At 38.3% G+C, this 26179-nt stretch overlaps 2 protein-coding genes across 2 annotated transcripts in view; both read right to left on the bottom strand.

Moving 5' to 3' along the window:
* Positions 1–2399: 2399 nt before the first annotated feature.
* LOC128652643 (GATA zinc finger domain-containing protein 14-like) lies at positions 2400–3464 on the bottom strand. The gene has a single exon (XM_053705576.1). It carries the CDS (start codon positions 3462–3464, stop codon positions 2400–2402), a length of 1065 nt encoding a protein of 354 aa, XP_053561551.1.
* A 12932-nt stretch (positions 3465–16396) lies between these two features.
* Positions 16397–26179, bottom strand: part of MIPEP (mitochondrial intermediate peptidase) — a 506392-nt gene continuing 496609 nt past the window's right edge. Inside the window, exon 19 of the mRNA XM_053708504.1 lies at positions 16397–16770. Coding sequence (XP_053564479.1) covers positions 16673–16770 — 98 coding nt within the window. The 3' untranslated portion in view covers positions 16397–16672. The remainder of the gene's footprint in view (positions 16771–26179) is intronic.

The raw sequence follows: 26179 nt of genomic DNA, 5'->3' as shown, positions 1-26179 counted from the left end.
ACCGCATGTTTAATTATTATACTTTGTCACGGTAATTATATAACTAACAAATCTATCTATTTCTCTTCTATCGATTCTATCTAACTATCTATCTATGTATCTTGTGTCCGGACTGTTTTGAGACAGCTACTTGTGTTTTTGACAAATTTGAAGTAGGAGGACAGACCAATCATCTTCTTCCATCTCCCGGTTCCAAAAATGAAGGCCATATAGACCCCCCCCCCGATAGAGGGAGTAACAGGTTGTAGTAAACTGCTAAGAATAGTACTACTTAACACACCACGGGTCACAGACCGCATGTCTTATTGTTATACTCTGTCAGGGAAATTATATATATTTCAAATCTATTTATTTATCAAATCAAATCGATCGAACTATCAAACGTATCTATCAAATGTAGATTGCATCTATTGATCGATGTAATTCGGATCAATAAAATGTATATTACATATTTTGGTTGATGTAATTTGTATATATCAAATGTATATTGCATCTTTGGATCGATAACATTCGTATCTATCAAATGGATATTGCATCTATTGATCTATGTAATTCGTATCTATCAAATGTTTATTGCATCTATTGATCTATGTAATTTGTATCGATCATATGTATATTGCATCGATCGAGCTATGTAATCTATGTATCTATCTATCAAATCTATCTCGTGGTTGTGCAAATGGACTGTTTGCGGTTGTTTGCGGTGCGTTACACTTGGAGTTTGCTCTGTCACTGTGAAGCGGCCGTAACCCTTACACTACCTGATAGATACGACATCATAACTGATGTTTTAAAGCACGTTATTGCAAACAATTTAGGGATGTTAGGTGATTTAGGCCCTTTATGGGTTAAAAGCAGACTCTGCATCAACTATGTAATTTTCCATGGGAGTTTTGCCAGGGATCCCCCTCCAGCATGCCACAGTCCCAGTGTTAGTCCCCTTGAAACAACTTTTCCATCACTATTGTGGCCAGAAAGAGCCCTTGTAGGTTTTAAAGTTCGCCTGCCTATTGAAGTCAATGGCGGTTTGCGGGTTTGCAAACAATACCGGACGTTCGAGTCCGCCGTTCGCGAACCGAAATTTTTAAGTTTGCGACATCACTAGTTACTATTCATGACACATAAAGTATGTTCTAAGTCCTCTTTGGAACCTTTCCATATCATGAGTATGTCATCTATATATCTGTGATATGAGACCAGGTCCGCGCCGGCTGGGCAGGATTCCCAAAATATGAGCTCCTATTTGCCCATATAGAGGTTTGCATAGCTCGGCGCGAACCTGGTCCCCATAGCTGTTCCACACAGTTGTCTATAAAACTTCCCATCATGATGGAAATAATTGTGTGTCAGAATGTAACTGATTCCCTCTAGAATGAATTTCTTCTGGAGTTCTGGCACTGTTTGGTCTTTATCTAGAAAATACTCCACAGCCTCCCGACCCCCCTCATGTGGTATGCTGGTGTACAGGGAGGTCACATCACATGTGACAAGTAGGTAACCTTCTGCCCATTCTGTATTCTCCAGGATATTTAATACCTGGGTGGAATCTCGAATATAGGATGGTAGTTGTGTCACGTATTTTTGGAGGTTCTTGTCTAGATATTCGGAAAAATTGCTAGATAGAGACCCAATCATGGATATGATTGGTCTTCCTGGGGGGTTGTGGAGTGTCTTATGAATCTTAGGGAGGTAGTAGAATACGGGAGTGATTGGATACTCCACGCTTATATACCTGTATTCTTTATGGTTAAGAAACTCATTATTATTCGCCTCACCCAAGATCCTCTCCAATTCTTTCTTGTAGCCTCCCACCGGGTTACTTCTTAGAACCTCATAAGTACCTTGGTCAGATAGAATTCTTCTACATTCTGTATCATAGTCCTCTTCATTCAGGACTACCTTGTCGGCAGGTTTAATTACAAGATTCCCGTTCTTCTCTAATGCTCTGATGGTTTGCATTTGACTCTTGGATAAGTTATGTTTGTGCTTAGTTAGTTTGTCCCGACTGACATTCTTGATATCACTACATACAATAGTCTCAAAAGACTCAATGGCGTTTCCCTTACTTAGTATAGGGTAAAAGGTTGATCTGGGCTTTAGATCTGAGTGTTGATATGGATCTGTGTTTGGTTGTGCACTGTTTCTTGGTTCGAGGACTCTTGTGTCATATTCAAGAGGTAGTTTCATGAAGTGTCGTTTCAACGTCAATTTCCTTATAAATTGTTTGATGTTGACAAATGTGTCAAATTTATTTAGGCCCTTGGAGGGGGCAAAAGAGAGGCCATAGCTTAGAACAGAGTTCTCTTTGTCCGTTAGGGTCATAGTGCTGAGGTTGTAGATTCCTTTGGTGGTGACTTGCTCCCCTGAACTCTTATGTTGTTCTTGCTTCTTATTGCCGTTTATTCTCCTTCCGCCCCTTTTTCCTCTATGGTTTTTCTTTTTTCCATTGGGTTCTGAAATTCGTCTATGTTTAGGTTCTTCCTTTTTACAGATGTTCTTTCTAACTCCTTGGTTGTGATTTGATGTTCCTCTAAAAAACGGTGTCCAGAGGTGGAGGCTGTTAGAGTGTCGTCTAGATTTCTGCTAACGACCTTATTCATAGGTGTCATGTTTGCCTGTCTAGGTTCTTGTTGTGCAGTCGCCCGGTTTGGTATCTTGTCACTAGGTCTTTCTCTGTTAGTATTGGGTGTATTCTTATACCCCTGATGTTGTCTTCTATAGTCGTTAGAATTGTAGAAGTGATGATTGTGATTGTGATGATATTGTGTCTTCATATAGTTGTTCGGTGTGTATGGGTCTTCCCCGTATCCAACACCATAATGTCTCCTGCCTTCTTCTTGAGCATAGTCATTCTCATAGATGGGTCTGTCGTTGTTTCTCCATCTTGGATATTGATTATGTCCGTATATGAATCTGTTGTAACGATTCCAACGTGGAGAATAGAAATTCTCTCTATGGTAGTGAGGTCGGTGGAGATTTGATTGGTTAAGCTCCCTGCTGTACCTGAATTCTTCATTCTGGTCGTTATTATTCGTGGCCCCATTGTTACCCTGTCTGAAGCGGCGATGGTATCCCCACTGGCCTCTGTTATTGGGTGTGTGGTTGTGTCTTTCTCTACCCCACCTGAATTGATTCGTCTGTTGCCTGTATCCATATTGGTCATGTCTGTCTCTTGGGGTATTGTATTCATAGTCATAGACACGTTCTCCTCTGTTAGGGGCTCTTTGTTTTGGTCTGTTCTTTTTGTGTGTGACTAGGGTCCATTCTTCTTCATCAGCGGGTAACCTGCCATCCATATTACTCGGGTGTGGAATCTCTTTGTTCGTGTCCTCAGTAGTGATATTCTCGTTGATATCACTATTCCTGATAATATTGAGTTCTCTATTAAGTTTCTTGCTCTTTTTGTTAATGATGTCACCTCTAATTTTGGAGACTTTCTTGTCTAGGTTCTCCTTCTTTTCCATGATCTCTTTGGTTTCTATTATGTGACCTTCTGGACCAATCAGTTCATTTTCGTTTTTCTTGATCTATGCTCAATGATGGCTTCCATAAGGGACCTCAATGCTGTAATGAGTATGTTAGACCACTGTTTAAGGAATTCTGGGTTATCTGATTGGAATGCGCACTCTTTTTTAATTACCAACCCTTTCGGGATGATATTCAACTCCAAACATTTTCTAAGAAATGTGACCTCAGCTTTATATTTTACTTCTTGTACCAACAGCCTCTCTAGATTTCTAAATATGGACCCATAATCAATTGTCCCTGGTCCATATAGAGGATCAGACATGGATGTATGGTTAATATCTAGGGTGATATCTTTCCTCATAGATTTAGTAAAGTTCATCTTGATAGATGAATGGTATGTTTAGTTAATTGTCTCTTAGTGGAATAGCGGCTGTAGGATATGCTGGGGATGTGTACGATATTTAAAGAGAAAAGGGATCTTACAGCGCTATAAAGAGAGATGTGACCTGTGGCTCCTGTCTAAAGTGGGTCCTCAGCTGCCCACAAAGATAAGGATCTCAAAGTGAAGGGGTTAGAGTGGAGCGCCAAAAGGCTAGGTCTAAAAGGATTATACTTAAGTTGTGAGTATATATTTATCAAAACCATAGATCTAAATATGACTTGAGTCAAGATGTACAAGTTAATCAGAAAAAAATGCACCGTATAGGTTACAAATGCAGAGGTAAGTCAGAAAGGAAATATACCAAACAGGTTACAAGTGCAGATAACAATGGAAATTGCAGTATTCAAATGCGAGAATCATAGATCTGAACGTTACATATATCTGGATGTGTATATAAACCCAGGTAAAAATGTACCGTACAGGTTATATTTACAGATGGAAATATAAAATTCAGTATTTTAAGTATAAAAATGTATTCACATAAATATACATGGATCCATGAAGACATTAAAAATGATTAAAAATAAATAACAGATAGAGTAATTTCGCCAAATAGAAACAATGACAATGTATATGAGATTCGCAATCTTAGACAGACAAAATAAGACTAGCAGTGATTTAGCACTGACAATTTGAATCCCAAAGCTTAGATGGGGGTGATGACAAAAGACTAACGTAAATTGTCAAATGTGATGAAAAAGTGTTGGAAAAAGAAAGCAATCAGTCCAATTAGATTTGGTGTTCTGTGGTTGTAAAATTGATAACATTTTGTGTGAAAAAATAACAGTCCAAAATTTAGGTGCTCCAAACTTCAAAAATAATCCAAATGATTATCCAAAAGTCAATCCAAAAAATAAAATAAATCCAAGTCAATAAAAAATAAATCCAAAAATAACAACTAGTGTGTACACAAACTATTGCAATCACGGCAGATGCGTGTCAGTGATCACATTGATATTAGAATCAGTGAAAATATATCAAAAAAAGAAGAAAATGTTAAAAGTGTCATTAAACGTTAATCCGATGGATGGGAAAGTAGTACTAAAAAAAAAACAACATTCAAAAATAAAAACGAAAAGTCAAACTCCAAAGTCTTCAAAACCTGTGGAAGAAAAACAGTAACATAGTATAATACTGTTAAAAACTCTGACAAATGAAAGGAATATAGCTCACCATATATTGCCAATGCATTTCGGCCCACTAATAGGGCCTTTCTCAAGACTAGTATATGGTTAGGTGAGTGAGTTCCTTTATACCCTTAAGTGACCAATCAGATTCTGTTGTTGATGTCGCCAAATCGTTTTAGGCCGGAAGTGATGACCTTTTGAACCGGATGTTAATATAACCGGTATCATACCATCATATTAGAATAAACAATATTTAACTTAATCAGATTATTTTAGTTGTATTTATCTTTATATGAGGCCTTATAACATTAATCCTGCTTGTTAGCCCTCTGATTCTGAGTATCCTTTTCGGATTTGGGCAAATATACTTAGCCTGATGTCGGTAAATCCGTATAACCGGAAGTGGAGATGTCATATATTTCCGGTATTAAACAGTTGCGCTCACCTGGAAGTTGCGGTACTTGTATACTTCCGGTATCTCCCGGAAATGGGGCTGTTGAACTGTTACACTCAACCGGATGTTGCGGTATCATATACTTTACGCTTGCTCACGGAAATGATACTGGTATTTACCTTCCGGTATAATTAAGATATAGTAATTTAGGATATAATAACTTTGATTAGGGGTTATAGACAGGTAAGTCTGATTGGTCAAAGCTTATATTAACATAAAACATCGTAAAATGGGTTACACAAAATACGCAATAAAAAAATCCATACAAATATATGCGTTGTCCAAATGGGAATACACAATTCGGTAATCTTTACAATTTAACACAAAGCAATTGTATACATAATATCGTTTGAAATCATAATAGATATATTTGTATATAGAATGTATCGGATTGTAAGGGGTCCGATTGGAAGAAAATGTAAAATGGAAGAAGATGTATTCATTGGTATGAAAGAGGGGAAGAAAGTGTATTCAAAAAGGTAATAGTCCATGATAAACCATTAATAATTTTTTTTTTGTATAATGTCCCCAATTTCTTTTCATTTTAACTCATTAGGTCAATACAGTAGGGGTTATACCCTTGTTAGTTACATTCTAAACAAAAGTTCAGCATGAGAGTGCTGTTATTTGTTGTCATTTTAATCTATTCCGCATGTGACCCTGACTTACTTGTATCTGTAAAGTAAGCAATGTGGGTTCTAATTCATTGTCATACGTGTTATGATACATACGTTTATAGCAAAAAATCCTAGGTTGTTATACGCCTTCTAAGGGATAACTTAGTTGCCCTAAATAGGTTCTCATAGGGGCATGTGCTTCACATATGTGTTTTCTTGTCTTCACTTAGTTAGAAAATTTACAGGGATAGTCTACAATGATAATCAATGCTTTAAATGATGTGTGCCATGGAAATGCCAGTAATACCAATGTTTCTTAGTCATACAAGAGATAGAGTGGAACGAGATTCATCTTTCCCTTTCATTTATCTGATCTAATAAGAGATGGCTATCTGCTCATATTAAGACCATGCTTTCTCGAAGTTAGTCATTTATTATAAAGGCTCTGAACTAGTGTTGACCCAATGATAGGATTAGTCTGTCCCTGGTTCATTCTGTGTAATCGGAAGATGTCTAATAAGTGCAGTTAGCTTGCTATAGTTTGAGCCAAGTCTAATATCGCTCGTGGACTTGATGTGGAAAGGGGGGTGACCTGGGTAAAGTCCTATGGACCTAGTGATGCTGACCATATAAATATAAGATCGTTATATCGTTAAGGTCATCACTTCCGGCCTAAAACGATTTGGCGCCATCAACAACAGAATCTGATTGGTCACTTAAGGGTATAAAGGAACTCACTCACCTAACCATATACTAGTCTTGAGAAAGGCCCTATTAGTGGGCCGAAACGCGTTGGCAATATATGGTGAGCTATATTCCTTTCATTTGTCAGAGTTTTTAACAGTATTATACTATGTTACTGTTTTTCTTCCACAGGTTTTGAAGACTTTGGAGTTTGACTTTTCGTTTTTATTTTTGAATGTTGTTTTTTTTTTTGAGTACTACTTTCCCATCCATTGGATTAACGTTTAATGACACTTTTAACATTTTCTTCTTTTTTTGATATATTTTCACTGATTCTAATATCAATGTGATCACTGACACGCAGCTGCCGTGATTGTAATAGTTTGTGTACACACTAGTTGTTATTTTTGGATTTATTTTTTATTGACTTTTGTATTTATTTTATTTTTTGGATTGACTTTTGGATAATCATTTGGATTATTTTTGAAGTTTGGAGCACCTAAATGTTGGACTGTTATTTTTTTCACACAAAATGTTATCAATTTTACAACCACAGAACACCAAATCTAATTGGACTGATTGCTTTCTTTTTCCAACACTTTTTTCATCACATTTGACAATTTACGTTAGTCTTTTGTCATCACCCTCATCTAAGCTTTGGGATTCAAATTGTCAATGCTAAATCACTGCTAGTCTTATTTTGTCTGTCTAAGATTGCGAATCTCATATACATTGTCATTGTTTCTATTTGGCGAAATTACTCTGTTATTTGTTTTTAATCATTTTTAATGTCTTCATGGATCCATGTATATTTATGTGAATAAATTTTTATACTTAATTTATTAAGTATTTACTTATTTCCATCTGTAAATATAACCTGTACGGTACATTTTTACCTGGGTTTATATACACATCCAGATATATGTAACGTTCAGATCTATGATTTTCGCATTTGAATACTGCAATTTGCATTGTTATCTGCACTTGTAACCTGTTTGGTATATTTCCTTTCTGACTTACCTCTGCATTTGTAAAATATACGGTGCATTTTTTCTGATTAACTTGTACATCTTGACTCACGTCATATTTAGATCTATGGTTTAGATAAATATATACTCACAACTTAAGTATAATCCTTTTAGACCTAGCCTTTTGGCGCTCCACTCTAACCCCTTCACTTTGAGATCCTTATCTTTGTGGGCAGCTGAGGACTCACTTTAGACAGGAGCCCTTTCTCTTTAAATTTCCCACTAAACAAGATAGCAAAGCTTAACCTTGACCGGTTCTTGGGCTACAAGGGAGTGTAGAGAAATCTCTTTAGAAGATCTGGATTGAAAACTGATTATGTATCTTTAAGACACAATCTCTAAGACCCAGTCTACCCCTCAACAGAACTACGTCCATGCAGACTTGGAGGTGGGAGTAAATTTCCTGGCCTGCTTGGACCACAATGACCTAGGCCTCTAAGACGTCCTGGTTAAACTGGTTGACTAGGTTGTGACCTAGATTGCTAAAAGGAATGAACATGTTCATGTAGGCTTAATTTTACCTTTTGACTTCTTGTCCAGCACTAGAAACACTCCCTTACTACCAGTGACAGTAGCAATAATAGCATCTAGTCCAGGTGCAAACTGAGTTTTACCATGAAAAGTAAAAGATAATAGTCTGCTCTTGCAAAAAGCCATTCCAGCACTCTTAACATTAATTCTTAGCATTTCCACATCTGCATCACAAATAAGAAGCCTAACACTCTGATAAAAAAAAAAAAAGATAGCTGAGGCATTGTGATAAGCACTAGTTATAATTGGTTTATGGGCTTGTAAAATGGGTAGCAAAATATTTGTCAGGAAAAAAGCTTATTCTGGTAACATGAAGCAGAGCAATTGAAAAAAACAAAAAACAATGTTTAAAGTTGCAATTTTCGTGTGTGTTACCATCATGTTTAATTTATATATAGACTTCTTCAAAATTACCAGAAAACCCACTGAAGAGACAACTCATTTTTAAACAAATTATTAGGCAATTCTAAAAATCTGCTTTTCCATGCTGCAGACCTGGAATATAACTGGTTAAAATGTGCATGCTGCTTCTACCATACCATACACATTGCTGCATTTTCCCTATTAGGGAATTGCTGTGTTTTAACACAGTATGAAGCAAAAAATCTGAGATGTTGGATATCTAATTTGCATATCTTACCAAGAATCCTCTTGTGCCTTGGTAACAGTGTATATGGAGTTTTACTGGGTGAAAGCAAGCGGGGATACTTGCCTAGATGTGCTAATTTCCTATGCAACAATTTTATATATATATATATATATAGTTACGAAGGACAGTCACGCAGATTAGCAATTAAAAAAAGTAACTAGGGGGGGCGGAGCCGGCCGGCATCTGTGATGGCCGCATGATTTTTAGCTCCGTTTGAAGGAGCTCTTTCCTCTGCACACTAAGGGGACACCCGGGCCTCTGCAAAGCTGGAAAAGCAACTCGACCTCAAGCGAAGTACCGGAGCACCGATTGCCATGCCCATATCGCTAAAACAATAAGATTGGCGACGAAACCGGATCCCAGAACACAGCGGGCCTAAGTGCGCATCACGCCATAGGAAAAGACAGTACACGCGCCACTGCTACAAGGGGTAAGAGTGGAAAACTTAATGCCCCAATGATCGCACACCAACTTAGCAAATACCCCCTCTGAGTAAAAAGACCTGTGGCCCAGTCGATAGCGCGATAGCGCAGTTTGTACTAGAAACCGCCATGCAATATACTCCATATTAATATCAGTATAGGCCTCACCGGACAAGCCATTATTCACTGCTGGGGGAGAAAACACCACATCCCATGTACTTGCAACTATGCAGACAGTATTGAAGACACAGTGCTGAGACGAACAACTGATTATAAAGTGCTATCTTTAAACATGTGAACAGACTCTTACATAAATTATAATACCCAGCTTAAAACGACATCGATCTACAGGGGCACACAAGCCTAAAAGTATACAAGCCATTACACTAATAATTGTGCTCAAGCAGATTGACACAGATCGGCGCAATACAACCAGTAAAGACACCATAATATATTGCATCTGGCTGTGACATTAGTTTATTTCTGTTTGGAATAATCAGTACTACTTTGAATTGCAAAGTGACTAAGCAAACTTATAGCTTGGGGATTGAAACTCGCCAGACCCATCAATATTGCAGAACTAGCAATGGCGTCCAGACGCACATCCAAACCAGATAAAAATATTAAAAGCCTAACAACTTCCAATGCAAAAATGGACAATTTTTTCAAAGTGCTAGAATCCTCCATGTCAGCTACAACTGACCCAGCAGACACTGAGCAAACCACATCTGATGTAGACTCTCCTGCTCTCCTCACTAAAGCAGACATACAAAATCTGCCGACTAAAGCAGACTTTGCATCCTTTTTCACCCAAGTGGGGAAACTTATTAAAGAAGGACTAGCTGAAGTCAGAAAAGATCTCTCAGACTTGGGGGATAGAGTTCTACAGACAGAAGAAGATTTAGAGCAGTTTTCAAATACTACAGAACTCCAGAATCGTACCCTTCAAGTGCACGATGACATGATACAGCAGCTTCAAAACCAAGTCGAAGATTTAGATAACAGAGGGAGACGGCAGAATCTAAGAATAAGAGGCATCTCGGAGAAAGTTAGTACCTCCCAAATCCAGCAGCACCTACAGCAGCTATTTCAACACATCCTACAAGAAGACGTTTCAACCATCCCTCTAGACAGAGCCCACCGGGCACTACGCCCGAAACCTGCAGACGATAAACCGCCTAGAGATATAATCCTGCGATTTCAAAATTTCAAAGATAAGGAGAAAATAATGGCAGCCTCACGGAAAGCACGCCAAATCCTGTTCGAAGGAGATACAGTACAAATATATGCAGATCTGAGTAACATCACACTCTCCAAGCGAAGAGAGGCGAAATACCTCACTACACACCTACAGGACTTAAAAATACCCTATAGATGGGGTTTCCCATTCTGCATTAAAGTATTACATAACTCCCAGATTGTCACATATAGCCACCCAGATGACCTCGAGCAATTTTGTGACAGCCTGAAAATTCCACCTCCATCTATACGCTCGACACCCACTCCACAGTCAGGAGATAACTCAACATCATCAACAGAGACCTACTTGGACTAGAGTCTCCAGGAAAACACACCAAGGGAACCACAAAACAGCCCACCAAGAAGAAGGACTGACATGAAAATAAAAGTCTTAAGAGACTGGCTACACTTACAAAAGATTATTACCCAGTATGATAATATATCAAAAATTTAGAAATACTGGGTAACATACTTAGAAAATGTTTACTACCTAAAGTTAGATATTAGTATTATTACATCAATCTAGATTGATGCTTACTGTCCACACCTTGCCCACCCCTAGTTTGGCCTTTCCCCTATAATATGTTCAAGCCCCAAATGGAAATGCTCCATCATAGTAACTTCCCCTTTTTTTACTATGATCCCCCCATCCTATTTGAAATACTGTTTTAAGTATTTTTGTGTTATTGTTGGTTATGACGTATTTTTGTTAATGTTTTATTCGTTTTGCTTATATTCTTTATTTCTTCTAGCAGATCCTCATCCTACTGGGGAATACTATTCCCTAAACCACTTCTCCTTTTCCTCCTACCCTTTCTCCGGCAGAGACGAAACTGAAAGATACCTACAGCAGACAACCAAATTCAGGTACTGTGGCTTGCAGCATGTACACGCTTACACAGAGTCAGTGATAACCCTCCTCACACGTAACATAACGCCATGCAGGATATATAAGCTACGTCACGCGAATATTACTACACATAGAACATATGGCAGTCCCTGATCTTTTATTAATCTCCCAAAATGTCAAAGGCCTAAATTCACCCACCAAAAAATCCATTGCCCTTAACTGGTTTCATAAACATAAGGGAGAGGTGATTTTCCTACAAGAAACCCATTTTTGTAAGCATATAACAACAAAGTGCTCCTCTAAACAATTCCCAGTAGGATATTTTAATTCAGCCCCCACTAAATGGAATGGAGTGGGTATATTATTTAGACATAGTGTCCCCTTCCACCTTACCCAGCAACATACAGACAAGGAGGGACGATTCTTGATCCTAGTGGGCACACTTTACAACCGCCAAATCACTTTCGCAACATATTATGCACCTAATACGGGTCAGGCCCATTTCTTCAAACAACTAATTAGAACATTACTAGAGGTAGTACAGGGAACATTGATTCTAGCAGGAGACAGCAATGTGGCAATGGAGCCGCCGTTAGACTGCTCTAATAAAAAAAGTTCAGTACCCAGGAGTTCTTTGAGTGTCATATTGAGGGCTCTACGCAATGCAACACTATTAGATACTTGGAGGATACAACACCCCACGCAAAAGACATATACTTTTTATTCTAACCCCCAAAAATCATATTCTAGAATAGACCACATATTCATAGACCAGAGCAGCCTACCCCTAATGAAATGCACAGAAATACTACCGACCCCTTGGTCTGACCACTCGATGGTAACACTATCTTTGGCCCTACCAGACAAACCTCTTACTAACCCACACTGGCGATTAGATGAGACGCTGTTATTGCAACCACTAATTAAAGATAAAATTACACGTTCACTTAAAGACTACTTCCTACATAATGCAACCCCAGACACATCCCCCGCTATAATATGGGAAGCTCACAAAGCAGTAATTAGAGGGGAGTTCCTGAAACAGAAATCTATAGTGAAGAAAAACTATAACAAGCAATACAACATGTTGATACAGCAACTCCGAGATATAGAGAGATTACATATGCAAACCCCTACTAATGAACGACACATAATCCAACTAACAAAGATTAGACGCGAATTAAATGAGCTACTTAACAAAGAAGCGCAAAGAAAGGCAATTTATCTAAATAAGCTATATTTCATAGAAGGCAATAAAGCAGGTCCACTATTGGCTAGAACCCTTAAAACTCGCACAAACACTCAATTTATTCACAAATTATCACAGCCAAACACACCAGGAGAATACACGCATGACAGTAAAGCAATTGCAGAGGTATTTAGAAATTATTACAAAAACCTTTACAATATCCCTGAGACCCCATACTCCTCAGACTCTGGAGCAATAGATTCTTACATACAGAAAGCCAACATTCCGACTATACCCGAACACATCTTGAAACAAATGGAGGACCCCATATCCATTCAAGAAGTCATTGCAGCCATACAGAATACACCACTGCGTAAAAGCCCCGGCCCAGATGGCCTATCGGCCTCTTACTATAAACAATATCAATCCATCCTGGCCCCTCATCTTACTAATCTTTTCAACTCTCTTGACGGGAATGGTCTACTCTCTCCCAACCTCCTGGAAGCCCACATATCTGTCATACCCAAACCAGGTAAACCTCCCACAGAACCTAGTAACTATCGCCCAATATCCCTATTAAATGGGGATATAAAAATATATGCTAAAATACTGGCAAACCGGATCAGCAAGATACTTCCAACTTTAATTCATGTAGACCAGGCCGGCTTTGTGCCACTTAGGGAAGCCAGAGACAACACGATTCGAGTGCTCCATTTAATGGAATACGTTAAAACAAAACAGATCCCAACAGTCCTGGCCTCCACCGATGCAGAGAAGGCTTTTGATAGGCTGAATTGGCCTTTTCTGCACAGTACATTAAGACACTTTGGGTTTGGGGAACTAATGATTAAACAAATTTTTCATCTATATAATGGCCCCTCTGCAAAGGTCCGCGCTAATGGGATCCTATCTCACAGTTTCAATATAAATAATGGGACTAGACAAGGCTGTCCACTATCACCCATTCTCTTTGTTCTTACAATGGAGATTTTAGCTTGTCATATCAGGAAAAACCCAGACATACATGGCATACCAATTGGTCCAGACTCCCACAAACTAACTATGTTTGCAGATGACGTGTTGATCACAATGACTCTTCCCGACATCTCGCTACCTAACCTGACCCTAGAATTCGATAGTTTCAGTAAATTCTCACATTTCCATATTAATTATTCAAAATCGGAACTGCTAAATATCTCAATGACCCCCAAAACCTTTGCAGCTTTCACGCCATCTTGCCCGTTTAAAATCCAAAACTCACATCTCAAATACTTAGGCATAATACTATCCCCCAATTCCTCGAAATGGTTTGCCCTTAACTACCAACCCCTCCTACACTCTATACAACACTCCCTATCCTCCTGGAAAGAAAAGCCCCTGTCGTGGTGGGGCAGGATACAATCAGTCAAAATGACAATCCTCCCCAAAATCTTATATATATTGCAAGCGATGCCTATTACACTCCCTAAGACATTCACACAAAAACTTCAAAAAACCATAAATACGTTTGTGTGGGGGAAGATACGCCCAAGGATAGCTCGAGAAACAATGTATAGATCCCTCCAAAATGGAGGATTGGGTCTACCAGAGTTCAAACTATATTACCACGCCTCAGTTCTGCAGAGAGTTCTGGATTGGCACTGTAGGAGAGACTCCAAAGCATGGGTGGCGATTGACTCCCAGCTACTTAAATCCCCCAACCCAGGTCCCCTATGCTGGCTCCCAAAAACCAAACGCACCCCTGCATGCCATTCATCCGCACTTTACCGGCACGTATTTAACACATGGGATCACTTAATTAAAAATACACCGGCTCTGTCCACTCTTGTGTCCCCGCTTACCCCAATTTTTCCCAACATAGAACTAATGGGGGGATACGAGAACAGGAGAAAAGACACACCAATTATGGAACTGCTAGACTCTGTCCCCATGGCACACATGCTTACACAAGGCAAACTAAAACCCAGAGAGGAACTCTCACCAATTTTATTTGGCTCTTTTGCCCCATGGCTAAAATACGCGCAATTACGACACTTTATACAGACTTCTCCCAATAAAGAAGATCTTATTAGATCACCAACCCTTTTTGAGCAAACATGCCTTAGGGGGAGCACTACCAGAGGAACACTATCACTAGCTAAGGGCATACTTCAAAACGCTCAATCCACTCCTCTCCCTCTATATACCACTAAATGGCATAACGAATTGGACATTAACATGGATACTGAACAATGGTTACAAATATATAGAAACACACGTACCTCCTCCACCTCCCCTAGGGTAATTGAACTCAATTACAAAGTACTAATGCGCTGGTACTTGACTCCAATCAAGCTAAGTAATATATACCCTACCCTCTCATCCTCGTGCTGGAGAGGTTGCACCGAGCGAGGCACCACATTGCATATGTGGTGGTCATGCCCCAAACTACAACTATTTTGGAAGGGAATAGAATCCACATTGAGGAAACTAGCAGAGACAAACTTCCTATTAAACCCAAAATTGATCCTCCTAAACGAGACCCCTCCACTTCACTGTAAAATTAGAAAGACATTGATCCGAATAGGACTCAATAGCGCCAAAACACTGATCGCCCTACACTGGAAATCCCCATTAGTACCCTCACAAAATTGCTGGCTACAAAATACTGACAAAATGCTTTCACATGAAAAATATGGATACTTTAAAAGAGGTAAATCGGCATTTTATGCAGATGTCCGTTTCTACTGGGACTCTATTACTGCCACACAAACACATATGACCCCTCATGTGACAAGCACTCCATTGGAATAGAGAAGATGTGAACATAGTACTAAATATATCTTGCCCCAGACAGCGCTGTTTGTGAGTGCCCAAATGTCTTACTGCAAGCTACAGTTCAGGGATGTCTCTGTCGGATACCACCCTTCTTCCTTTTCCCCCCTCTCTCCCCTTCATTTCTTTTCTTTCTATACTTTCTTTTGGTTTAATCAGGAAATGAACGTAGGTTCAGAACAAGGTAATTGCAACCCTTTATAATAGTTCCACTCTCACCGATATATCTGGGCGAAGAGAAGACCAACACTTACAGAGAGCAACTATGGACAATAACAAACTCTATAAAGGACTATAATGGCCAGGCAGCTCAAAACCCAGATACTTATGCTACAGACATTAGATGCCTAGTCTCTATGATCAGTATTGTGGATGATAGGCCAAACAATGTGAACCACTGTTTTTATTTTTGATGTACGCAGGTTGCTCTTTTGTGACCTCTCTATTTGTGTTGAATTGGTTATTTGTTGACAAAATCAATAAAAAATTTAATTTAAAAAAAAAAAAAAAGGAACTAACCTTCCTCTAATGGGCAGAATTCAGATTCAATGCAGAATTCAGAGTCAATGCGGAGTATATAAACACACACATCTTTCATATATATGTACTATAGGCACCTCCTTAGTATATAAATTCATTAATTTTTACCTAATGTTACTATAACTATTTGGGGACAAAAGAAAAACAGCACTTGTATACTCTGGGTGGGGGGAAGGATATATGCAGGTATAATATTTTCAACAGCTGCATTTCTAAAAGGACACATAAGAAACAAACACAAAGTCCAGTAGAGATTTATAGAGTTAAAGTCATTTTGTGTGGCTGACCTGCAATGCATTGTGGCAAGAAAATAAACATTACTTGTAAAAAAAAGTCATTCAATCATATTTTAACTTTTTTAATATAAAGAGATACACACATTTATTTAAATCTAAAAAAAACTCTTCCAAATAAAATACTTTGTTATTAAATTATTCATGTTTCCTGTTCATTTTAAATTACAAAAACAAACAACAAAATTCAAGTGGCCCCTGTTAAGAAGTGTCTGACATTTAAATAAAGTTTTAACAAGACTTCAGGTTTGATACAAATAGACAATTCCTAATTAAAGACGTTCTTAAGAATATTTTTTTAATGTCCCGTTAGATGATGAGATAGCTATTCGGAATCCATCAGGAACGTTTCAAAGTCTGGGTCTAAGTCTGAAACAAGAGCATCTACTAGATCATCCACCGATGGGCTCTTCTGAAGCATATCTACGGAAGAAAGACAATTGTTAGTGTAAGGTAAAAGCAATACGAGCAATCAATTTGCACTACTTTATGCTGTAAATCACACAACGGTATATATATATATGCAGAACATAGTGAATTCTGGTTTGTCATGGTGTTGGACAGGAAATTTGATATCTTAAGATTGTAGGAAGAAACCAATCAGTAGACCCGAGTGTTCTACACCAGAGAGGGTCTATGTATCTGGTGTCAGGTCTCACTCATGTTGCTGACATAATATACAGGCGGCACGGCCATGTATCTGATCTGTGATCTCACTTTAGCATACATTTGGAATAAAGTCATCCAAGGCCTCATTTGGCCATAGAGCTGGCATCATAAGACATCTAGTTAAATGTCTCCGTTTGGCATTAAGATAGCATAAAGAGCCTGATACCCATCTTACCTGGCATTTACAGAGGGTGAATCAATCTGATAGCTCAAGTGGGTAATTCTACAGTTGTCCTGATCAAGGCAGATGGAGCCATACATTTGATATATTCCTCATATGGTTTTCCCTAGTATTATTTAAAGGAATTGTCTAGACAAAATTAAACTTTTATGATTTAGATAGAGCATGCAATTTTAAGCAACTATCTAATTTACTCCTATTATTATTTTTTCTTTGTTCTCTTGGTATCTTTGTTTGAAAAAGCAAAAATGTAAACATAGGAACTGGCCCATTTTTGGTTAAGCCCCTGTGTAGCACTTTCTGATTGGTGTCTAAATGTATCCACCTATCATCAAGCGCTAACCAGGTGCTAAACCAAAAATGGGCCGGTTCCTATGCTTATATTCAAATAAAGATACCAAGAGAATGAAGACCAATTGATAATAGGTGTAAATTAGAAAGTTGCTTTAAATTGCGTGCTCTATCTGAAAGTTTAATTTTGACTAGACTATTCCTTTATTAACAAGTACTGCTACAGAGTATTCTGTATGAGGGGCTCAAAAAGTTTTGCCCGGAGATCCCTCTATTGTTTCTGTTCCATAGTGCAACCCTACTGTGTGATTCCAGAAGGTCGTTTATGAGCAGTTTCTTTAATTTGGCATGGAAAGAAAGTGCAAAACAAATCTTATAGGATCAATCATCACACAAGAAACGAAACCAGAGCGCAGTCAAAGTTCACTATCATCTCAGAGGTCAAGGAAATATTATAGTGTGTACTATACTATAGATCTTCTGGCTGCAGGTTGCTATGGCAGAGGACACAGGATGAACCTTCTTGCAAAGAGCAATGTAAAGAGATTAATATACTTTATTTGATGGGGGGATCTCCAGGAGCAGAACTAGAGCTTTAGACTACTGAATACCAAATAGAAAGAATACACTGAAGTCCAGAGGGAATAGGAGTTCTAAGGAAGGCTCACTGTTGGTAGCACAGGAGTGGAACCTGGATTGTTTTAAATTAAAGGGACATGAAACGAAAAACATTTCTTTTGTGATTCTGACAGAGCATACAATTTTAAAGTTTCCAATTTACTTTCATTATCAAATTTGCTTTGTTCCTCCTCCGATGGAGGTGGTGAAGTAAGTTTGTGCTAGATTCTACGTTGATATGCGCTCCGCAGCAAGTTGGAGCCCGGTTTTCCTCTCAGCGTGCAGTGAATGTCAGAGGGATGTGAGGAGAGTATTGCCTATTTGAATGCAGTGATCTCCTTCTACGGGGTCTATTTCATAGGTTCTCTGTTATCGGTCGTAGAGATTCATCTCTTACCTCCCTTTTCAGATCGACGATATACTCTTATATATACCATTACCTCTGCTGATTCTCGTTTCAGTACTGGTTTGGCTTTCTACAAACATGTAGATGAGTGTCCTGGGGTAAGTAAATCTTATTTTCTGTGACACTCTAAAAGCTATGGTTGGGCACTTTGTTTATAAAGTTCTAAATATATGTATTCAAACATTTATTTGCCTTGACTCAGAATGTTCAACATTCCTTATTTTTCAGACAGTCAGTTTCATATTTGGGATAATGCATTTGAATTAATCATTTTTTCTTACCTTCAAAAATTTGACTCTTTTTCCCTGTGGGCTGTTAGGCTCGCGGGGGCTGAAAATGCTTCATTTTATTGCGTCATTCTTGGCGCGGACTTTTTTGGCGCAAAAAATCTTTTCCGTTTCCGGCGTCATACGTGTCGCCGGAAGTTGCGTAATTTTTTTGACGTTATTTTGCGCCAAAAATGTCGGCGTCCCGGATGTGGCGCCAAATAATGTGGGCGTCTTATTTGGCGCTAAAAAATATGGGCGTCGCTTTTGTCTCCACATTATTTCAGTCTCATTTTTCATTGCTTCTGGTTGCTAGAAGCTTGTTCTTTGGCATTTTTTCCCATTCCTGAAACTGTCATTTAAGGAATTTGATCAATTTTGCTTTATATGTTGTTTTTTCTCTTACATACTGCAAGATGTCTCACGTTGCATCTGAGTCAGAAGATACTACAGGAAAATCGCTGTCTAGTGCTGGATCTACCAAAGCTAAGTGTATCTGCTGTAAACTTTTGGTAGCTATTCCTCAGGCTGTTTGTATTAATTGTCATGACAAACTTGTTAATGCAGATAATATTTCCTTTAGTAAAGTACCATTGTCTGTTGCAGTTCCTTCAACATCTAAGGTGCAGAATGTTCCTGATAACATAAGAGATTTTGTTTCTGAATCCATAAAGAAGGCTATGTCTGTTATTTCTCCTTCTAGTAAACGTAAAAAATCTTTTAAAACTTCTCTCCCTACAGATGAATTTTTAAATGAACATCATCATTCTGATTCTGATGACTCTTCTGGTTCAGAGGATTCTGTCTCAGAGATTGATGCTGATAAATCTTCATATTTATTTAAAATGGAATTTATTCGTTCTTTACTTAAATAAGTACTAATTGCTTTAGAAATAGAGGATTCTGGTCCTCTTGATACTAATTCTAAACGTTTGGATAAGGTATTTAAATCTCCTGTGGTTATTCCAGAAGTTTTTCCTGTTCCTAATGCTATTTCTGCAGTAATTTCCAAAGAATGGGATAAATTGGGTAATTCATTTACTCCTTCTAAACGTTTTAAGCAATTATATCCTGTGCCGTCTGACAGATTAGAATTTTGGGACAAAATCCCTAAAGTTGATGGGGCTATTTCTACCCTTGCTAAACGTACTACTATTCCTACGTCAGATGGAACTTTGTTTAAGGATCCTTTAGATGGGAAAATTGAATCCTTTCTAAGAAAAGCTTATCTGTGTTCAGGTAATCTTCTTAGACCTGCTATATCTTTGGCTGATGTTGCTGCAGCTTCAACTTTTTGGTTGGAAACTTTAGCGCAACAAGTAACAGATCATGATTCTCATGATATTATTATTCTTCTTCAGCATGCTAATAATTTTATCTGTGATGCCATTTTTGATATTATCAGAGTTGATGTCAGGTTTATGTCTCTAGCTATTTTAGCTAGAAGAGCTTTATGGCTTAAGACTTGGAATGCTGATATGGCTTCTAAATCAACTCTACTTTCCATTTCTTTCCAGGGTAACAAATTATTTGGTTCTCAGTTGGATTCTATTATCTCAACTGTTACTGGTGGGAAAGGAACTTTTTTACCACAGGATAAAAAATCTAAAGGTAAAAACAGGGCTAATAATCGTTTTCGTTCCTTTCGTTTCAACAAAGAACAAAAGCCTAATCCTTCATCCTCAGGAGCAGTTTCAGTTTGGAAACCATCTCCAGTCTGGAATAAATCCAAGCCTGCTAGAAAGGCAAAGCCTGCTTCTAAGTCCTCATGAAGGTGCGGCCCTCATTCCAGCTCAGCTGGTAGGGGGCAGGTTACGTTTTTTCAAAGAAATTTGGATCAATTCTGTTCACAATCTTTGGATTCAGAACATTGTTTCAGAAGGGTACAGAATTGGTTTCAAGATGAGACCTCCTGCAAAGAGATTTTTTCTTTCCCGTGTCCCAGTAAATCCAGTGAAAGCTCAAGCATTTCTGAATTGTGTTTCAGATCTAGAGTTGGCTGGAGTAATTATGCCAGTTCCAGTTCCGGAACAGGGGATGGGGTTTTATTCAAATCTCTTCATTGTACCAAAGAAGGAGAATTCCTTCAGACCAGTTCTGGATCTAAAAATATTGAATCGTTATGTAAGGATACCAACATTCAAGATGGTAACTGTAAGGACTATCTTGCCTTTTGTTCAGCAAGGGCATTATATGTCCACAATAGATTTACAGGATGCATATCTGCATATTCCGATTCATCCAGATCATTATCAGTTCCTGAGATTCTCTTTTCTGGACAAGCATTACCAGTTTGTGGCTCTGCCGTTTGGCCTAGCTACAGCTCCAAGAATTTTTACAAAGGTTCTCGGTGCCCTTCTGTCTGTAATCAGAGAACAGGGTATTGTGGTATTTCCTTATTTGGACGATATCTTGGTACTTGCTCAGTCTTTACATTTAGCAGAATCTCATACGAATCGACTTGTGTTGTTTCTTCAAGATCATGGTTGGAGGATCAATTTACCAAAAAGTTCATTGATTCCTCAGACAAGGGTAACCTTTCTGGGTTTCCAGATAGATTCAGTGTCCATGACTCTGTCTTTAACAGACAAGAGACGTCTAAAATTGATTTCAGCTTGTCGAAACCTTCAGTCACAATCATTCCCTTCGGTAGCCTTATGCATGGAAATTCTAGGTCTTATGACTGCTGCATCGGACGCGATCCCCTTTGCTCGTTTTCACATGCGACCTCTTCAGCTCTGTATGCTGAATCAATGGTGCAAGGATTACACAAAGATATCTCAATTAATATCTTTAAAACCGATTGTGCGACACTCTCTAACGTGGTGGACAGATCACCATCGTTTAATTCAGGGGGCTTCTTTTGTGCTTCCGACCTGGACTGTAATTTCAACAGATGCAAGTCTCACAGGTTGGGGAGCTGTGTGGGGATCTCTGACGGCACAAGGAGTTTGGGAATCTCAGGAGGTGAGATTACCGATCAATATTTTGGAACTCCGTGCAATTTTCAGAGCTCTTCAGTTTTGGCCTCTTCTGAAGAGAGAATCGTTCATTTGTTTTCAGACAGACAATGTCACAACTGTGGCATACATCAATCATCAAGGAGGGACTCACAGTCCTCTGGCTATGAAAGAAGTATCTCGAATTTTGGTTTGGGCGGAATCCAGCTCCTGTCTAATCTCTGCGGTTCATATCCCAGGTGTAGACAATTGGGAAGCGGTTTATCTCAGTCGCCAAACGTTGCATCCGGGCGAATGGTCTCTTCACCCAGAGGTATTTCTTCAGATTGTTCAAATGTGGGAATTTCCAGAAATAGATCTGATAGCGTCTCATCTAAACAAGAAACTTCCCAGATATCTGTCCAGATCCCGGGATCCGCAGGCGGAGGCAGTGGATGCATTATCACTTCCTTGGAAGTATCATCCTGCCTATATCTTTCCGCCTCTAGTTCTTCTTCCAAGAGTAATCTCCAAGATTCTGAAGGAATGCTCGTTTGTTCTGCTGGTAGCTCCGGCATGGCCTCACAGGTTTTGGTATGCGGATCTTGTCCGGATGGCCTCTTGCCAACCGTGGACTCTTCCGTTAAGACCAGACCTTCTGTCACAAGGTCCTTTTTTCCATCAGGATCTGAAATCCTTAAATTTAAAGGTATGGAGATTGAACGCTTGATTCTTGGTCAAAGAGGTTTCTCTGACTCTGTGATTAATACTATGTTACAGGCTCGTAAATCTGTATCTAGAGAGATATATTATAGAGTCTGGAAGACTTATATTTCTTGGTGTCTTTCTCATCATTTTTCTTGGCATTCTTTTAGAATACCGAGAATTTTACAGTTTCTTCAGGATGGTTTAGATAAGGCTTTGTCTGCAAGTTCCTTGAAAGGACAAATCTCTGCTCTTTCTGTTCTTTTTCACAGAAAGATTGCTATTCTTCCTGATATTCATTGTTTTGTACAAGCTTTGGTTCGTATAAAACCTGTTATTAAGTCAATTTCTCCTCCTTGGAGTTTGAATTTGGTTCTGGGAGCTCTTCAAGCTCCTCCGTTTGAACCTATGCATTCATTGGACATTAAATTACTTTCTTGGAAAGTTTTGTTCCTTTTGGCCATCTCTTCTGCCAGAAGAGTTTCTGAATTATCTGCTCTTTCTTGTGAGTCTCCTTTTCTGATTTTTCATCAGGATAAGGCGGTGTTGCGAACTTCTTTTGAATTTTTACCTAAAGTTGTGAATTCCAACAACATTAGTAGAGAAATTGTGGTTCCTTCATTATGTCCTAATCCTAAGAATTCTAAGGAGAAATCATTGCATTCTTTGGATGTTGTTAGAGCTTTGAAATATTATGTTGAAGCTACTAAGTCTTTCCGAAAGACTTCTAGTCTATTTGTTATCTTTTCCGGTTCTAGAAAAGGCCAGAAAGCTTCTGCCATTTCTTTGGCATCTTGGTTGAAATCTTTAATTCATCTTGCCTATGTTGAGTCGGGTAAAACTCCGCCTCAGAGGATTACAGCTCATTCTACCAGGTCAGTTTCTACTTCCTGGGCGTTTAGGAATGAAGCTTCGGTTGATCAGATTTGCAAAGCAGCAACTTGGTCCTCTTTGCATACTTTTACTAAATTCTACCATTTTGATGTATTTTCTTCTTCTGAAGCAGTTTTTGGTAGAAAAGTACTTCAGGCAGCGGTTTCAGTCTGAATCTTCTGCTTATGTTTTTCATTAAACTTTATTTTGGGTGTGGATTATTTTCAGCAGGAATTGGCTGTCTTTATTTTATCCCTCCCTCTCTAGTGACTCTTGTGTGGAAAGATCCACATCTTGGGTAATCATTATCCCATACGTCACTAGCTCATGGACTCTTGCTAATTACATGAAAGAAAACATAATTTATGTAAGAACTTACCTGATAAATTCATTTCTTTCATATTAGCAAGAGTCCATGAGGCCCGCCCTTTTTTTGTGGTGGTTATGATTTTTGTATAAAGCACAATTATTCCAATTCCTTATTTTATATGCTTTCGCACTTTTTTATCACCCCACTTCTTGGCTATTCGTTAAACTGAATTGTGGGTGTGGTGAGGGGTGTATTTATAGGCATTTTGAGGTTTGGGAAACTTTGCCCCTCCTGGTAGGAATGTATATCCCATACGTCACTAGCTCATGGACTCTTGCTAATATGAAAGAAATGAATTTATCAGGTAAGTTCTTACATAAATTATGTTTTTGTACCTTTATTTTATCATTTCAAATAGACGATTATGCCTATTGAAAGCGTCCCCAATACTGTAGTATTATCTATAGAAAAGATATGTAAACACGAAGCAGAAATCAACATGAATAAGGGTTTGTAGCCCGAAACGTTGTTCTGCTTTCCTGGCTCCCAGTTTGTGACAATAAAGAGAACCTCTGCATAAGGACTTTGTGGTGCGTCTGCTACTTTTGTTCTATAGAAATCAACCTTGAAGCGGGGAGTGGGAGAAAGAAAGCCCAGCTCATTTAAAAAGGGTATTGTTGCAACATATTTTAATACAATGAACACTTAAAAACTATGGTATTTGCCTGGGTATGCAGTCTTTTCATGCCAAGATATAGATTTGATATGCATAGTAGGTGGTACTTCATATGCATGGCAGAACATATTTGAGTACAATGCCCCTATAAGTATCACTGCAACAGAAAGTTATGACTTAAAAGGACATGAAACCGAACATTTTTCTTTCATGGTTCAGGTAGAGAATACAATTTTAAATAACTTTCCAATTTACTTCTATTATTTAATTTGCTTCCTTCTCTTGTTATTATTTGCTGAAAGGTTTATCTACGTAAGCTCAGGAGCAGCAAAGAACCTAGGTCCTAGCTGCTGATTGGTGGCTGCATATATATATATATATATATATATATATATACACATACACACAGATTGTCATTGGCTCACCCATGTGTTCAGTGTTCATTTAGAAACCAGTAGTGCATTGCTGCTCCTTCAACAAATGATACCAAGAGAATGAAACAAAATTAGATAATAGAAGTAAATTTGAAAGTTGTTTAAAATTGTATGTTCTACCTAAACCATGAAAGAAAATGTTTGGGTTTCATGTCCCTTTAAGCAACGTATGTGTGCTTTGGGCAAATATTACAGAAGAAATTACATTTAGAGATATTTATTTTCATTACTTGTGTGGTTTGCTTTAAAGAAAAACTGCGAAGAATGCAGAGAAGTGTTATTGGCTTAATGAACCGGACAATCTGAAATACTTAGACAAACATTTGTGACCTCTGGCAGTGCACTTCCTTATGCAATCAAGACTTGAAGAACAAGGCAATGCAGCGTGCCCCACATCGTTACAGTATACGGATAACTATGCTACTGCAAACAGACAGTCTTAACCCCATGTGAGCTTTGGAAAAACTATTGGGGTTAAATACAATTACAAAATATGCAATGTATTTGAAGATTCCAGAAAAAGAACAAAAAATGTTTCTTAATTATTTAAAAAAAAAAAAAAAAGTATCTTAAGGAACAAGCGTATAAAATAAATTAAAAAAAAATATGCAGCAAATATTAAACCATGTAACCTAAGCCTCAAAGGGACAGAAAAGTAAGACAATGCTAGAGCATTTTATTATTATAAATAACTATGCATATGGGTTAAACACATAGTTAAAGTCAGTTCAAGATTAGTAATGCATTACTGGAAACTAACTGTAAACACTCTAGTGATCCAATTACAACAACAGGTATTTGCGTGTAACCACCAATTACAAGCTAGCACCCAGTAGGGTATTGCTGCTAGCAAGCCTATCTAGATATGCTATTCAACAAAAGATACCAAATGAACAAAGTACATTTGCTAAAAGTAGTACATCGAAAAGCCTATTAAATTTGCACAATCTAGTAGAACCATGACATTTTAATTTCTGATTCGCATGCCTCTTCAAGTGATTTAAACTGTTCCTGTGGGGTTCTTCATAGTCTAATTGAAAAGCTTAAACACTTTTTTTTATACGATTGTCCTAAACTGTTTGTAGACCGATTCTGTGGGTGACTTTCTATGTAGAATAGAATCTAGTTGAGTGTTGAGAGCACTGACATTTTCTTCTGACGTGCCAAAATGCAGAAACATATAAATGTAAAGAGACATTGTGATGAAAAAGAAATTATTTTTAATTGCATAAAGGTGTTAAATAGGAGAGACCTGCTCTGGAACTGTAAGTATTGTGATTTACAAGCAGAGAACTGCCGGTACCTGCGGCTGCCCTTCCTGATTCACTCACTGGAGGTTTCCTACTTGGGCAAGTCATTTTGCCATTAGAGTGTCTCTTGAATGACAAGATTCTAAACTCTGGAGACCATGCATGAATTACAATGTCATAAATAGGAATTTATACCAATTGAAACAAATACTAT

Source organism: Bombina bombina, chromosome 3 (assembly GCF_027579735.1).
Source record: "Bombina bombina isolate aBomBom1 chromosome 3, aBomBom1.pri, whole genome shotgun sequence".
NCBI classification, from domain to species: domain Eukaryota; kingdom Metazoa; phylum Chordata; class Amphibia; order Anura; family Bombinatoridae; genus Bombina; species Bombina bombina.
The sequence above is the reverse complement of the archived record's forward strand: the minus strand, read 5'-3'. Positions and strand labels throughout refer to the sequence as shown.